This window comes from Melanotaenia boesemani, chromosome 17, assembly GCF_017639745.1.
Source record: "Melanotaenia boesemani isolate fMelBoe1 chromosome 17, fMelBoe1.pri, whole genome shotgun sequence".
Classification (NCBI taxonomy): Eukaryota; Metazoa; Chordata; class Actinopteri; order Atheriniformes; family Melanotaeniidae; genus Melanotaenia; species Melanotaenia boesemani.
In genome coordinates, this window is record NC_055698.1 from 3,451,093 (window position 1) to 3,469,214 (window position 18,122).

General features: G+C 42.5%; 1 protein-coding gene across 1 annotated transcript in view; it reads left to right on the forward strand.

Moving 5' to 3' along the window:
- Window positions 1–17,484, forward strand: part of foxo6b (forkhead box O6 b) — a 59,307-nt gene extending 41,823 nt beyond the window's left edge. The window contains exon 2 of the mRNA XM_041967287.1: window positions 14,894–17,484. Coding sequence (XP_041823221.1) covers window positions 14,894–16,618 — 1,725 coding nt within the window. The 3' untranslated portion in view covers window positions 16,619–17,484. The remainder of the gene's footprint in view (window positions 1–14,893) is intronic.
- Window positions 17,485–18,122: the final 638 nt, after the last annotated feature.

The window sequence follows — 18,122 nt, forward strand, 5'->3', positions numbered from 1 at the left end:
CGTCAAGCAGCAGTTAAGGAGCAAAGGTTGCAAACAATGAATATTCAACAATTCCTCAGTTTAATTATGTATATTCAATACAAAGTGTTGAATAACCATGATCACGATTAAGTGCCTTTTCAGTGCTACTTAAGGTTGAATCAAACTATATTCTGTAATTGAGGTACAGATTAAGTGAATCACCTCTGCTTTTGGAGTCTTTTATTCATTCAAGGCTACAATGTTTTATTGAGAAACTCTTAAATTGTGGCTAAAAGGGCAAGAATTTCAAGCTATAATCTGAGCAAAAGAGAAAATGCTAAGGTTTCTGGTGTTTGCATGTTCTTTTTTTCAAGTTAACAAGAAAATAGAGTGTTTCCTGCATCTTAATAATGTGATTTTGAGTGTGGATCAGTGCAGTTGTTGTCGTGCACAGCCTCCGGTGTGGATGGATGTGACAGCTGAACGTTGAGGTGGGAGGTGTTCTCCTGAGACCTCATAGCAGGTGTGATCAGGCCTGTTTATCAGCTTCTTCTTTGGCTTCCCATAGGTGTAACGGTGCTACACCTGGTGTGTGAAAACTCCCAGGGGTGGGACAAAAAGCTGAGGAGGTGACTCCTTTAATGAGTCAAAGGTGGAGGTGAAAGATACTCTTGTTACTATAATGTAGAGTTAACACTTTTGTAGTTTTATTGGAAATGTTGCTTTACCAACCAGTTGCATCAAATCTAAGTCATTTTATGGAGCACGCAGCATGTTAGGTTGGATATAATTACGCTGTCTTTGTTAAACTTGCACTGCAACTTTTATCTTCCTTTTCTGGCAGAGTATGAGTATTGTTGATATATAGTATGTAAAAGAAAGACAACCAACAATGGTCTATTGTTCGACAAGTTATGTTTTATGCTACTTTTTTTGACCTATCAAACTAAAAAAAAAAAAAAAAAAAAAAAAAAAAAGAAGAAAAAACTATTTCACTAAAACTCGTAAAACAGCTAGCTAATTTTGCGAGGTTGCAAGAATCTCTAAGTTGAATAGCTAAAAGCAAAACTTACATAAATAACAAAAATTAACACTTTTAGTTCAAAATACTTAAAATGAATCATTGATGTTGAGGAATATAAGTGAACATTTAAGATGAGTTTGTTTCTTACTTTTCATTTGAATAGACTAGCGGGCTATAACCTGTGGCTATGGAGTGGCTCTCTGGACCTTCCACAATGGCCTATAATACATGGCTAAAAATGCTAAAGAACTACTAATGTTTTAAAATATACATTTAATAACAAATGCAGATTTATAACAATTTTTCTGTTTTTTTTTCATAGAATATTTGCATTTAATTTCCACAACATAATGACACTAAAAGTACTGGTATTATTATTATTATTATCATTTTTTAATCTATTTTTCTTTTCATGAGGTTGGAAACTACGACTTTTATTTTATTTATTTATTTTAGAAAGTCTGTTTGTCTTCATTTTAAAACCTAAACTTTGCAATAAAAATGTGGTTCTCCAAAAATAAAAACAAATTTCCTATAGTAGATATTTATGAAAAATTATAATTAGTTTTTTTTTCAAAAGGTCTTGTAACATCTGTTCATCTAAACTAGGGGTATTTAGCTGGGCTGAGGGAAAAATGCCTCTTTGGATTGTAAAGGTTGCAGACCCCTGGTATAGGCTGTCAAGCTAACATACGAAGGTTAGATGCTTGCAAACAAACAACAAATTGTTAGCCTGTTTTGCTAGTTTTCTATTGTCTTGAAGTTGGATAGCTTATACGAAAAGTTGTGTAAACAATTAAATGAACACTTTCATTTAATAATGCCTTTATAAAATCTTCACTGTCAAGGATTATATGTGAACATTTATACCTAAGTTACACTTTTCTCTTGTATTTGCTGGCAGGTTAATTTATGTGTGTAGTGGCTAGCAAAACAGCTAGCTAGTTTAGCTAGTGCTTTGAAATTGGATGAAGTTGAAAAGCTAAATGAACAATTAAAGTTTGTTCTTCTAGTTTGTAATACCAACATAAACTCTTTAAAGGATTACATGTGAACATTTACACATAAGTTTGTTTTTTCTTCACACCTACTTTTGTAGCCTACTTGCTGTCAGGCTAACCTATGAGGGTAGGGTAGAGCAAAACGGCCAAATAGCTAGCTTTTCTTACCAGTTAACAACTGTAAAAAATTAAAATAATCAGTTCATAATTTCAGAAATAATACCTCTCTTTTTAGTTTTCCAAACATACTCAATAAATTCTGTTTAATGTGCATGAGAACAAAGGAGTAAATTATAGATGAGCTAACTTAGCTTAGCTTTTATGGTTTACTGAAAGAGGCTGATGAGGATGAGAATGCACTACTGAAAGGAGAAATTGAAGGAATCGTGCTCACAAACTGTTTCCATTAATCAAAAAATAAATAACACTTAGCCTATAACTGAATTACAATTTCATTTTAAGATACAACTTTGCATGGGTAGCCCTACTTATATCCCAGAAATTTTAATACCACAATACTTCATTAAAATTTAGGAAATTAAATCTTCAAGCAGTGGTTTTCTTCATGTCCTGCTGTTTTCTGATGCAAAGAAGGGCAACAGGAAGGAAGCACCACTCGTGGTCACGTTGGGTTCATCAGGCTTTACAGAACTGGCTGTAGCCTAAGGACCGGGCATCTTTGGCACACAGGGAGGATTTTCCGATCTCCTGCCCCGCTTTCAGATGCTCGTTAATCTGCCAGCTCTATTTTTATCTGCCCTCTCCTCCCACCCCCGGGCTCTCTGTCTTCACTCAGCTCCCTATGTCCATCCGCACAGGGAGAGGCTGCCTCAGCAGGCCAGCAGCTCCAATTAGAAGCCTCATCGCTGGGAATTGGGCTTGCTGTCCGCCCCCGGCCCCTCAGGCTCTTTCCCTGTCTACCTTTCTCAGGTTAGCCCCAGACGGCGCTTCACTTTCTGCCTCCATCCTCTTGTCTTTCCTCTTCCTGCCTCGTTCCCTCCACCCCCTAACTGCAGCTCCACAGGGAGTAAGGGGAGTGAAAGGCCTTCTGTCGCCTGAAGGCTGGCTGTAGTCTCTCGGTTGTGCTTTGAGGAAAAGGTAACTGGTGCAGCTTTCAGAAGGCAAGCGCATGGAGACATTAACTCTGATCCAATTGTCACAGTTGCTGCAAGTGTATAAGTAAAGTTGCTGCTAGTACAGTTATTCATCCTCACTCAGAAAAAGAGGAGTTCTTGATGTTTGTTCTGTTCTGTAGGACCATTGGGACCCAAGGAACCAGCCACTTATAAAGCAACTCAAAATCTGTTTCAAAATGTTTTTTTGTTAAAAACCCCCTTAAGTGGAGCATTTACTGCTTTTTAGAAGACTCAAGCAGGTCTTTGTATTGCAGCTGAAGGATCCACAACATGGCCCCTGTCTGAAAATCTGCTTTTTGACATGAAGAAATAAGTTTTTCAGTGATTGCTGTGTCTACCAAGTAATATTTAGTACTTTAGCTTTCCATGCAGTGATGTTTCAACAGTGCATTATTCTACACTAAAACTGATTGGTCTGTTTTGTTGCTGGCCTTATCCATTGCCAAGTTATTGTGTCCCTTAAACGTTCCAAGCTGCACTGCATTCTTTTGGATGTTCTAACCTATTATTTTGCTGTAATACGCCAAAAGAATAGCATCTTTTTTTCTCCAGCTTAGCCCCCACTCAAACTCTGCATGCTCACACCTTCTCCAACCCCATTAATCCCTCTGCCTCCCACTTCTTTATTTCCCTTCAAAGAGACAAGCGCTGCCCGTGACATCAGTCACAGGAAGTGAATCTTTAACGTTGACTAATTTCCATCGATTGCCTCAAGACAGGCTTAGCAGACGAGACCCATTCCCACACAGAGCCTGGATGCTCTCATTTAAGTCTCCCCGCCTGCAGAAAGCGCTCTACAATGAACGCAGTCAGCGCTTTTATCTTCTCCCCCACTCCTGCTTATTATCAAATAAATGCGTGGCATAGAGAGATACCCATTGACAGGACCGTGCATAATGACTCCTGGCTGTGTGAAATGGATTAATAAATAATGGTTGAGCAAGGGGAGAAAACAGCTTTGCTTAGTCCCACTACTTCTCAACAAGGCAGAGTAGAACAATCCTAACAACACTCAGCAGGATTGTGTTGGACCACATCTAATAGGGAGCTGCATGTAATTTAAAACGCAACAGTCCTCTTTGAATGCATTGTGGAATGTGTCATAAATTAGAGGTGGGCTACTTAAAATGTGAAACAGAAAGCCCTATAAAATCCACTACATGATGTTGTACTGCATCCCTCCCAAAGGCTTTGCCTCTGTGAGAACAGAGAAGCCTGAAAGATGTCCAGAAGCAGAACTCCCTCCTCATCTTGCTGCTGACAGAGCTGCTGGAGAAGGTAAATCAGTTTCCTTTTGGCTTCTGCTTTCATGCTCTCATGAGTATACATTCGGTTCAAAGACACATATCCTGCAGTTTCCATGTGCAAACTCAATTGAAAGGCACACTGTCGAGCCTGCAAACACTAGAGGACTCCTTGTTTTAACAAAGCGTCCCCATCCATCCCCTGTCAGTGACATATAGCTTCATTAACAGTCTTGGCTTTGTGTACGTTGGCATTTTTCTTTTTTTAAATGGCAGAGAGTAAAAGTGTTCCTACTGCCTGCTCTGAACCAAAGGGGCTTAAACAGACGATAAAACCCAACCGGAGGCTTTGATAGCGAAGTGTGCTATGACTGCCACTGTGCCCTGTGCCAAAGTAATAAGTCTGTCAGAGACATGAGGTGAAAAGGTCTCAATCTCCTTAATGCTAGATTAAGAAGCAGCTTGATCAAGGCATCTTAAGTGCTTCATTTGGAATCAGGATCAATATCCACTAAGAAGAATTGAGCTAGGAGCTTCGCTAGGTAGAGCTGATTGGATAGAAGCTAATGACTTCTGAGAAGCCTGTACAATAGAGGAATGGCTCAAACTGTACATCCCATTTGTGTTTTTCAGCTTTATTTTACTCTTATATTTCCTTTAAATGATTTAAGAAAAATGTTTTCATACATCGCTGCAATCTGTGGAAGCACGTAAAGCTATTGTAGCCTTGTGTTTGAATGGACACGATAACACGTGGGACTGGGGAAAAACATGTTTTCTACCTGGAGCAGCGCCAGCGGCAAGATCGGGATGTGACAAATAGCACAGGGGTCAATCTGGATGTATTTTGAAGACAGTGAAAACCTGTGCTTGTTTTTCTTGACTCCCGATAACTGCCCAACCAATTATGTTTATCAAGGGTGCGCCCACCCTTACTCGCCATGATCCAACCAATCCCCACCCTGTCGCTGTGGTTTCAGGGTGAAACCCAGCTGAGGAGTGCCCAGAATTAACCAGGATTAGCCTCGGATTGTCGGGGATTACTCAGGCTGGAGAGGGATTAAGTATGATTGCCAGTTTGGTGTGTGTGTGTGTGTGTGTGTGTGTGTGTGTCTGTGTGTGTGTGTGTGGGGGGGGGGGGGGGCATAGTAGGTAAAGTGTGCATGTGTCTGTGTGTACATCCACGTCAAGTTGAACGAGTTATGAAAAACATACGTTGGCTTTTGTCTGTATGTGTTGCATGCGGTGTGTTGACTCAGCTGAATTTATATAGCAGGTTGTATAAAGATGCAGATGATCCAAAGAACTAAACAACAAAAGTATGTAAAGAAGAATGAAGGGAAAGAAACACAGACTGGAGATTATAACAATATTCATAAAGGGATTTTAAATGAACAGGCTGGGCACATATATGCCTCCTCATGCTCCAAGACATCCAGAAAAAGGGACACAAACAACCAAACTGCCTGGTACCAGAACTTTAAATGAACACCCACTAACCCAATGGTTCCCAATCAGGGGTCCCCAAATAGCGCAGGGGGCCCCAGAGGCTTTGAACATTAAGAGCCATTGTGATTAATGTCCACACACTGTCCCTATTTTAGGAAAAAAAAGTAAGGCTATATGTTGTTAGTTTAACTTTGGATTTAGGACAGGACAGAATACACTATTTGTGGTAAGAATCTCACTTTTGAAAGCATAAAACCAGCATGGTTTCAGCCCTGGGTGGGGCGGGGGGTCCATGGCTTTTTAGTATTTGCATGAAGGGGTCCTCAAGGAAAATAGGTTGGGAACCATTGCCTAACCCACCAAATGTGGGCTAAAATTAATTTTATGGCTGTAAATTAAACTTATAGTTCACTTTTTTCAGGCGATGAATGATGCAAATCATTTCAGTTATTTGTCCTGGTGCTATCACCACATGCATCACTAGATGAACTACTTTAGCGTCAAGTAAATTTCGTTCAGGGGTCCCATTCTACTTAATTTGATCTCAGGTTGGTCAGACAAGTAAAATAATAATATAATAACCTATAAATAATGAAAACTCTAAATTTTCCCTTAGTTTAGTGCAAAGAAGTACATTACCAAGATGTTTACATTTAATTTTATTAACTTTCCTTACTCATTTACACGTGCAGTACAACTTCCAGATCACAACGGAGCTACGAAATCACTGAACATCCCACATATCTGGAAGTGAAAAGTCCAGTATTTCACATTATGTGTCTACAAGTTTTTCTAAATGTACATACGTGTACATTTCCACACGTGTTTAGTAATGCTGAGCACCTGAACTGACTCAGCTCTTCATACAAACTAAAGTCACATCTATTAAGTCAGAAGGATGGAAAAGATAGAACAAGTTCTCCCTCTCCCTTGGAATTGTTTTATACTGTATTTAAACAAAAAAAAATCCACCTCACAAGGTCAAATTAGGAAATGTATTCACTTTAATTAAAAAATTGCAGTTAATATCTTATGTTATTTTACATTTACTAAATTCATCCCACTGGCTGGATTGGAGCCTCTGGCGGACTGGTTTAGGCCCCCCGACTCAAACATTTGACGCTGTTGCTTGAGCATCTGTGGTTTCATGAACAAAGTGCAGATGAATTTTAAATACAATGATGTGTAGGATGGAAAACAGAAATATGGAGGTGGTTGGACAGTGTAAAGAACAAGGCTAGTCACAAGAAGCGAAAGGAGATAGAGCAGGAAAAGACGAAAGAGGAGGTAAAAGTCTTTGGTTTGAACTCAAGTAGTCCAGAGTTTGTACATAAACACTATATTCAGATTGGTACAGATTCAGATGGAGGTTCTGAAGATCATACTGTATGATCCACATTAGTCCAATTTAGAATAATTATTAATATAATTTGAATCCAAAAAATAAATACTTCGCTTAGGAAACCAAAGGATTGCATCAGATCCCCTCTTCAGTTGTCCATCCTGAGCTGCATGAGGTGACAGTGGAGAGGAAAAACTCAGAACTCACTAACAGGAAGGAAAAACTTCCGGGAGAACCAGAACCAGGAATGTCGACCATCTGCCTGGACCAGTTGGGTGGATTAAAGCATCTAGGAGGGTCAACAAGCAGCATAACTCTAATCCAGGGATACCTGCTGAGACAGAAGAAGAGAAACACAAGGCTTGAGATGGAGGTTTTTTCTGTTGTGAATGCTCATGTGAGTCGTACTCCCCTCCTGCTGCTTACAAAGGGCAGAACTTCAAGTGGTGCTGTTATGCGTTATCTCTGTAGGAAACGCTGTTGTCAGGACATGATGCTGTATGAAAATGCTGCGATACAGTTCTGTGTGTTCATTCGTCTCTGTGTAAAACAGAAGTTTTAGCTAAATGTTTTGTGGAGGTATCATATCTTTTTGTATTTGTCTTGAACCTCTTTGCAGTTGTTTTAACTTCTCGTGTGCTTATTTATCAAGCTGTTGCTGGAATATGGGCAACCCTTTACCTGATAGATACGATTTAGTGGTCTTTACCAGATAACACATATAAGTATTGCCTAGACCAGTGGTTCCCAACCTTGGGTCACTAGACCCCCACGCAGCCAGTGTGATTTCAATAATGGCGATGTCCACACAGAGACAAGTTGAGATGCATTCACTAACGTTTTTATTATTATTATTTTTTTTTCATTTGGGTGTTTCTTTCACATGGAACAAGAGTTGTGGAAGCCTAAAAACACTTTGCTTCATTTCATTAATGAAACATGTCTGAGAAATGCCACGGTGCAGATGATCCGTTCTTATTTTGAGAAAAAAAAAAAAAGTAAGGCTGTATTTTGGTAATTAGCTTAACTTTGGTTTTATCCCCAACATAGTTTGGGAACCACTGGCCTAGACCAGGGATCACCAACTCCGGACATCTTAAACCACTGTCCTGCAGGTTTTCAATGTGTCCCTGCTGCAACACACCTGGTTCTGCACCAGCCTCTTAACGATTAATTTGAGTAGATGTGTTGCAGCGGGCAAACATCTAAAACCTGCAGGACACTGGCTCAAGAGGTCTGTAGTTGTTGATCCCTTTACTAGACACTTAAACCCATTAAGCCAAAAAACTCCATTAAATATTGACATTTTTACTTCAGTTTGATCAAAACTTTGATTTAGAGAGAAATGTAGCACCACAGTTCTGTACCAATCATTGTAGGACTGAATGACCTTTTCAAATATGCTCTGTGGCCTCAGAAACATCTTGTTACACCCAAGAACCTTTAATAATTAGCAAACATCATCTCAAAACTGCTCTAGCCATTGTGAGCATGAAATTTCATATATGCTGCTGTGTAGACTCAACGAATGATGTGTTTCTCTTCTCAGACACAAAGCTTCATTGATAGAGCCGCGACTAACAGAGAGCCAGCCAGAGGGAAGGAGGCAGAATGGTTTACATCATTCTCGTTGCTATGCAACACAAACTGGATAATTTGCAATAGATGCAATTAGTGTTAGCTAGGTTACCCAGAATAATAAAAGGGACAAGGGGCTTGAAAATAATAATCTAGAAAATTAGCCACTGCTCCATTACTGCTGTTCTGAAATGCAGCATGTGAGCACACAGCATCCTTTTAAAGAGAAGGTATAGTGTCTCACCGTTCATAAAGCCTACAGTCATAAAGACTACAGGTTGAAATACTGTAGATAATTAGGGTTAAAAGTAATGTACATAGTTAGATTAGACTGTATAGTCTAGTCAATGCGTGGTCACAGTTCCTGTCACATGGCACAAACTAGCACAAAAAACCTTTATCACTGCACATCTTTTAAGCTTGCTAGTTTAACTGTTTCATATTATTTGCATGGACAAGCATTAATATCTAACATGTCTGGTGAGTTTGGTCTAAAAAATGTAATATAAAATAACTCAGTCATCCTGCCCTGCCAATGCTCTCTTATGCTTAAAGCCAGTCATGAAGGGCCTACCGGTGTGGCATAATTCTAGATGGGATGAGTGTAAGAATTCTGTGCAAACGCATAGCTGTGTAACCACAGGCCATTAGCCAAGCACTGGGCTGGCTATCCCCTGACTCAGGGAAAGTGGCAGTGTGTCGGGGTCAAACTCAGTCACTGTTTATGAATAACATCCAGCTGTGGAGCTGCACACAGTGCAGTGGATTCCCTGTAGAAAAGCAGGGTGGATTTAAGGACACATTCATTCACTGTGCTTGCTGAAACAGCCCATCTCCTTCTGCATTAGCACAAAGGCAAAGGCTAAGAGCAGAGGGAACAGGCTCCTCCACATCAGAATCACTCGTTCTGACAAGTTAATGTATACGCTGAGGCTGGGATGGAGAGCTTTGTGCCACAGAGAATTAAGAATCTACAGGTTTCATTCAACCCAGAGGCGATGCTGGAGGATCTGCTCCTCTGTGGCTGGCAGTGTGCTAATAATGGCTGCAATATACCAGCTATATTTGCCATTATAAAGTGCAAACTCCTCACCCTTCCACTGCACTTATTCATTAAGTTCTGCTGATGTTTAACAGCATGCAAGTCAACGGGATGACATTAGTCTTCCAAACAGAAAATGTAAGCATTTCTCACAGAACTACCTGTAGCGCAGGTTTGATTGCATGGGAAAATAAAATCAGGTGCAATTAAGGTTTAGTTTGGACTACAGTAAATTACTTTGTGGAGATCAGAGGAAACTGACTAGCTGTTGCATCAGAAGCTAATAACAATACACTGTTATATTCTTCTCTTATAGACACTGTAGTGATGTGTTTACTGATGGAGATGAAACCATATATGTGAGACTGATAAACAGTGTATCACTGCCGTTATCACCACATTGTACACAATGCCACCATGTTGGATTTTCAAGTCAGGGCTGGTGAGGTTCATCAGACTTTGTAGTGTTAGCTGATTTTCTAAAGGAAATTAAAAAATTCTTCCAACCTAAGACATAACACAGAAAATAAAACTGTGATGTTTCAGAAGGTGGTATAACAAGGCAAGTTTATTTGTACATCACGTTTCATGTACAAGATGATTCAAAGTAAAACATAAAAAGCATTACAGTGAGGGCAAAAGAAGCATTACGTTAAAAAACAAACTAAAAAGAAAGAAAAGACATTCAATAAAAACAAAGAGCTGAAGTAGATAAAATAAGATAAAATGCAAGAAATAAAAGTTCTAGTTTGAGGACTTAACTGGCTTTGATTAAAGGCCGGAAACAGAAAAGTTTTAAACGGTGATAGATTCAGCAGACCTGCAGGTTTCTGGGAGTTCGTTCCAGAAACTGAACGCTGCCTCTCCACGTTTTGTTCTGAGTCTGGGAACAGGAAGTAGACCTGACCCTAATGACCTGAGGGATCTGGTGGGTTTATAAATCTCCAACCAAGATCCTGAATGGATTTTGGTCCTAAACCAATTTCAGGTCTTTGTAAACTAACAGCAGGATTTTGAAGTCAGTTCTTTGCCAGACAGAAAGCCAGTGTAAAGATCTGAGGACTAGAGTTCTAGGATCCACTTTCTGGGTCTTAGTGAGGACTCAAGCAGCAGCGTTCTGGACTAACTGCAGCTGTCTGATGGACTTTTTGGGGAGACCTTTGAGGACAGCATTACAGTAGTCCAGTCGACTAAAGATAAATGCAAAAACCTTGCTGAGGCATCAGTCCTTTAATCCTCAATAAGTTCTTTAAGTCAGGGATCTCCAATGACTGGTTCATGCGGCTCAAGGCTCCCAGTCCTGCTGAAGTTCAATGTTTCACTGCTGCAACACATCTGACTCTAATGGCTCAATAGCAGACTTGTGCAGAACTTTTCAGAGATCCATTTCATTTGAATCATGTGTTTTGCAGCGGGGAAACATTGAACTTCTGCAGGATAATATAGGCCGACTTCACATCTGTCTTAATGTGATGCTGAAATTCAGGTCTGAGTCCAGAACTACGCCCAGATTTCTGGCTTTGTTGGTGGTTTTTAACTGAGCTGTTTGAAGCTGAGTTCTGACTTTTAATCTTTCTTCTTTTGGTTCCAAAAATATTATTTCAGTTTTGTCTCTATTCAGCAGTTTAGATCAGGCTTTCCTATAATAGATAAATTAGAAGGACCAGAGGTGATGAACCCAAACACACAATAAATATAAAGAAACAACCAAAACCATTTAGCCGGTCCATGTTTAAAAAGAAGCTGCAGACATTCAGGATTTTTATTTGCGGTTGGGGATGTTATTATTATTCTATCGTATCAGCTACACACTTAGGAATAATACTACTGTAAGGTATAAAAATAATACTTTTGGTAAAGACATTTGCGATGGGTTCCAACTGGTCTAATGTGAGCAGAAACAGACTGATGAAAAATCCATGTGAGAGCCTTCTTGACAGAAAGGTCCATTGAACAGTACATTGGCTTTAGCTTCGTATATCTAATAAACCTGGAACTGAATATGGAACTGAATTTATTTAAAGCAGATCAATGTAGAACCCTGGAACGTATTCACTGAAAGTGTAGAGAAAACCAACTAAAAAGAACCAAAATGTCAGCCTGTTTTTCTCAACATCACTATGATGAATTTTAATTTAGTTTGACCGACGTCACATGTATTTATCTTCATTTCAGTTTTCCAGTTTCATTTGATGAATTGGTTACTGGATATCCTCCCAACTACATACCCAAAACTGATTCATCTTGATCAGTTTTCCCAAATGAATATGGATAAGTTTCATGTGGACGCCACAACACATCACATTTAAAGAACTCCAGAGGCCTCGCTCAGCTTCCTTTTACTTAATCCAATCTGTTGATGATTTATTGGCTCCTTATTGCCCTCCTGTGTTAAAATAAGGCTGACAATAAGAAGGCATCTCCTCTGGGCATAGAGAAGGGAAAGCTCAGTAGGAAACATCTAAGAGCATTTTCCATTGTTGACCTTTATTTATTCAGGTAGTCAATACAGATACAGATATGTAAATTCACTGTACACCATACTGCATATATATATACTATATATATATATATATATAGCATATATATATATATATATATGTATATGTATATGAAATGTATACACACACAGAGAAAGATGGAGAGCTGCAGTACGTTGTTCAGCTTATCGGCGGGTGAAGGAACTGGTGTGCTGTTGTGGTGTAATTGTGTCTCTAGTACAGAAGCTCTCTCTCTCTCACACACACACACACACACACACACGCACACACACACACACACACACACACACACACACACACACACACACACACACACACACACACACACACACACACACAGGATTGCTAATCACAGCTTGGTACAGGTAGTGAGGCGTTGGGACTGCTGGTGATTGAGCCTCCCTGGTGGATTGGAAGCAGGAATCTGACAGACTCAGATAAAAGGCTGTTTGGAGTTGCCTGCAGCATCAAACAGCATCAGCCGCCTCCCCACCTCCCTCTTCTCTCCTCTTCTCTTCCCCACCATTGCATCCCCTCTCTTCTTTTTTTCCTCTTTTGGTTTACTCTGTTGCCATAGCTACACTCAGCCAGAGCCGTCATGTCGTGGAGGAACCTGTCAGGGCTTCACTCTCAGATCACCTGATGCGGGTCGCCTCCGTCGGCGGCCTCTTTCACGCGCAACATTGTTCAATTTGGCTTTGATTAAGTCTGCTCTCCCTCTGTCTGCAGCAATGTGGCTGAGGAGTGCAGTCGTCCTATTTTCTCACCGAGCGTTAAGCTCGTGCAGTTTTGTCGACCTCGTGTTTTGGAGAGGATCCATCTGAACAGCAGACAAAAGGGAAAAAAGCCATAAATACATATCTCCAATCCAATTTCCACGTCTGTGAAGAGAGACTAGTCAGAGCAGCATGATTTGAGAGGAGGATGGGATGAAATTACCTGTTAGGAGTCACGCTGAGGGGATGGCTGCATTTCTACATGAATGAAAATAGTAGTGGGAAGGATACAAGAGTCATATGAAACCCACTTAGAGCTGTGTTCTGCCTGTAAACATATAGCGGGAAACCTATTACCTGCTCTTCTGAATGTGCAGCTTTTTATAATAACAAAGACACGCCACCTCTTTCAGCTGCCCGTCCAGTTCACAGCCATGCAGCTCCATTGTTTGTCCAGAGGGGGTGTATATGCTGACTGTATGGATGAAACTACTCTATTCCCATTAAACAAAGATTTGCATTCTGTTTAGCTCCCCACCCCCTCCTTTCCCCACATTTGTCTGCTTTTCAACGTGAAAGAATGAATGAGTTACAGTGAAGAGGAAGGGAGGGAGGAGGTGAAAGTTGTGGAAGGTGATGACAGTATGGATCTAGAGAGGGAGGGAAAGAATGAGCAATGTCGTGATCAAGAGAGGCTGGGACACAGAGAGGGAGATGAATGGGGCTGAAAGCAGGAAAATTGGACAGGAGGCGGGGAGTGAATGAAGATGGAGAATGGCTCAAGATATCAGGAGACAGAGATTGTGAGCTATGTGCAGGTAATAAACAAGGCAGAATAGATAGATATCTCCAGAGAGGAAAAAGAAAAGTGTGAATCCACACACGGGGCTAGAGGGTTGAGTTTGTTACTGATCAGAAAAGAAGGAGTGGCCAGAAAAGCAATGAGGGAAAAGAGAATAATGATACAAGCAGGAAAGGTTTGGATGAACATGCTGTACTTAGACTAACTTGGCCAGCTGAGATGATGCGTATCCCTGCTAAGCTCTCCTTTAGGCAGGCTTAGATCTCATCAACTCACTCCAGGTTGGCGCTGGCTTCAAATGCTGCTGTGAAGCCTGGGATTAACTATACAGCCGTCACTCAGACACTTAAACAGGGGTCTGGAGAGGCTTATCCTACATACCCCTGCGCACACCCACCCACAGCCCGCCACATCCATCTTCTCCTCAAAGCTGCTCTCAGGAAGACTTCATCAGAGTGATATCTGCTGCGGTTGCCTACGGTCATGTTAATTGTGCCATGATTTTAAAAGAGGTTAAATGAGCATGTCTTTCCTCTGATTTGCTTTGCTTCCCCTCTATCTTACTCCAACTCTGAGTGTTAGTGTTTCTTTTTGCAATCTGGTGCTCTTCCAAGTCTTCTCCTGCCAAATCACACCCCTTCACTTCCTCCCTATCCTCCCCAGCTCTGGCTAGATCTCAGGTTTTCATATTTGGACGCCCTGCAATCGATATGGGCTGTCTGTGATTGGGTTGCTTCGCGTGATTCATTTCTGTAACCTTGGTGATGGTTTCATGTGGAGGCTGCACCCATGTCCATATTATGACTCAGTGAGCGCGTGTAGAGAGGAGAGGCTGGTCAAGGGAGGTATCGATTGGTCCTTCACCCTCCCTGGCCTTTCTGCTCTGCCCTCCATCTCCAGCTTTTTCTTTATCCATCATTTTTCTCACTTGCCATGGAGCTATGATAGTTTAGACATAATTTTAAATGACTGTCTCCTTAAAAAGTGATTATTTAACCCTAAATTTTCCCTTGTGTGTTAATATATTTCTCTTTTTTTCTATCCCTTTTCTGCCTCCTCCTCCTCTTCTCCTTCCCATTTGTCTTTTCTTGTTCCAGAATTCAATCAGACACAACCTGTCCCTCCACAGTCGCTTCATTCGGGTGCAAAATGAAGGGACGGGGAAGAGTTCATGGTGGATGCTCAACCCAGAAGGAGGGAAGATGGGGAAGGGACCCAGACGACGTGCGGCCGCAATAGACAATGGGACACGCTATCTGAAGACCAAGGGTCGCATCAGCCGAAAGAGAGCAGGGGTCATAGGCCTTGGACGGGGGCAAGTTCAGGGAGCTGGCCCAGCGATGCAGGGCTCGCCAGAGCACGGCAGTCCAGCAGGGAAAGGAGGTGTGGGCATGGGTGGTGATGAGTATGACACCTGGACAGACCTCCACTCTCGCACATCATCCTCTGCCTCCACACTGAGCAGCTGCTTGTCTCCAATCCTAGCAGAAGCAGAGGCTGACGAGCCTGAGGAGGGCGGACTGTCTTGTTCGGCCTCCCCTCGACTCTACCCCAGTCCCACCAGCACCCGTTCTCCAGCCTTGGGCACTGGGAGCCACTGCCCCAATGTGGAGCTGCCTCAGCTAACTGATCTGACCGGGGCAATTAGTCTTGATGAAAGTGGCTACCCCCAGCAACAGCAAATCAAATGCAATGGTTATCCCTATGTGCCTGGGCCAAAGACAGAGGGATCTTACTGTGGGCCCATGTACGGACAGTCTTCCATGGGCATGTTGAGACACCACACCCCCATGGAGACCATCCAGGAGAACAAGCCAGTCAGCTTTCAACGTCCAATGAGAGGCTACTCAGAGAACAACGCCTTGCAGAGTCTACTCACAGGAGGTCCTTCATACTGCAACAAAGATTCAGTGCTTGGTCAGGGACGGGAATCACATGCACTGTTGACACAGGGAAATGGCGTTCAAAGCCAGCACAACCACAATCAGAATCACAGCCACAATCATAACCACAATCACAGCCAAGAGCATCCTCACAATCCCAGTCTACACAATGGCCATGGCTCGGTTCACGATCAGAACACAGCCCATCATCAGAACCACAATCAGGGTCACAAACACCAAGCCAGCCTTGACTATGGCCACAGCCACAAACCCCACACTGCCCACGATTATAGTCAGAGTCACGAGCATGGCCACAGTAACAAAGTCAATCCCAGTCATGATCACAATCCTCGCTCCAGTCAGAGTCACTTGCACAACCACACTTCCCACAACCCTCTTAATGCTATGCACAGCGGGCCACACCATCAGGCTCTGTCCCCACGGGTGAGCACTGACATCCTGCAGCCCTACAGTCTCAAGACCTCTAACCACTATGGGCCGCGCCCCCACCTCCCAACGTCCCCTTCCCTGCCACCAAACCCTGCAGGCATCATGGACGTTCCCCAGGACCCCTGTCGCCTCGCATCGGCACCTCACCCTCGTCACCAGTCTTATCCAGGAGCTCACCATCAGGCCATGCCTGACTCCTGGCATGGCTACTATCACAACAACCAGCAGTCAGGGAGTGCTGGATACCAGGGACAGCAGCACAACTCCCACAGCAGAATGGCTGCCCAGATGGAGATGGAGAACATCCCTAATAGCGTTGACTGTGATGTGGACTCCATCCTCCTCAGTGACTTTATGGAAGCAGAAAACATGGACTACAACTTTGATGGCTCTCTATCCCAAGGAGTAGGCATGGGGATGGGCTTGAGTTTAGGGGCTTTTGCTTGTCCTCCACCCACACATAGCAACCAAAGTTGGGTGCCAGGGTGAACTTAAGCCCAAAGGTTTGGAAAGACATATGGCCAGGAAGCTCACCCTCTGGGTCAGGCTACTGGTGGGCTGTGCCCTTGGACCAACTGGGATTTTGTTTTTCTGAGATGATACATATTGTCATTTTATTTCCTTAGGACTCCTTTCACTTCCACATTGTACTTTTTCCCCCTCTTCCACCTTGTTTATAAAGCCTTCTGTCTCCATATTGGACTTGCTCCCTCTAAGCCCAATCCTAAAGCCCCCCCCCCCTCAATTTTGTGTTGTTTAGATTTTTTTCTCTCTCTCTCCTCCCAATCTCATCCTGTCTCTTCTAAGCTCTCAAGCACTTTACATCCATCTTTTCATGCAGATGCAGTAACACAAATACCAGGCAAAGCCACGCTGTGTGTTGACTTAAGTTTAATGTATGCAATCCACTTTACAGTATTATCTCCTCCTACAAAGGAGGTGTTGTTCCTGACTTAAGAACATGATCAAACAGCTGCATAAATATCTTCAATGCAGAGGTGCTCTCAGGTTGGGAGGCTTTGAGGTATGAGGATAGAGAGAATGGGAATGAGAGCTGAAGGGATGGAGCTGGAGCAACAAAGGGAATTCCAGGGTCAGTTTGATTACTCCACTTGCAGGTGGACGGTTGTGTATCCTGTTCAGTTCACCACTGGAGGACAGTCATCCATCAGGCAACCATCAGCACCCACATCCTTTCTTTAATCTCCAAAGTAATGCCAGATTGATGCATTACTATTGCAAATCTAATGCGCCACTCTGTTTTTTCAACCCCCTCCTCTCTCTCGCTTCAACTCCGGACACACCGGCTTAATGTGTTTTGGTGAAAGTGATGATAAAAGTCACTCTGCACTAAATGGGGGAGGGATTGAAAGGGGGGGCATGGGGAGCTGGGTGGGGGTGGGGGGTGATCTGCATTGAGGGGAGATGAGAAGAGAAATGCAAATATTCCCTCTGTGCCTCCTTCTCTCCATTTTGTGGATTTATGTAGCTTTCCCCGTAATGAAATAAGTACCGATCAGAGCCTGCTGTACATCCTGACGAGCTGTCTGATTGGTTTGCGTGGCACCTTCGCACGCTGACCCCAGATCAGCTTAGCCTGCAGCCGCGGTCAGACCAGGACGTTGATGGAGCTGCCGTCCTTAGAAACCCATGGAAACCTTGCCTAATTCACCAGCATCCAGGTTCAAGCCCACTGTGTGCTTTTACCCCTGCGAATTACTCACTGATTAACAACGTCAGCAGATTACTATTTTGCGCTATCTCCTCTTCCCAGGCTCTCCTCCTATCACGCCATCCCATCCCGAGGTTACTCGGAGGGTAAACAAGAGTAATTAACCGCCAAACAAGATGGATGATTTATGCAAGTGCATGTATTCGCTCATTGGTACAAAGTCATATTTCTTCCTCCTTGTCAAGAACAAGTAAGGTGATTTTTTTGAGAGGTGGTGCCCATTGACAAGGTAAAGCAGCTGGAAAGTGGTTTGCATACAGT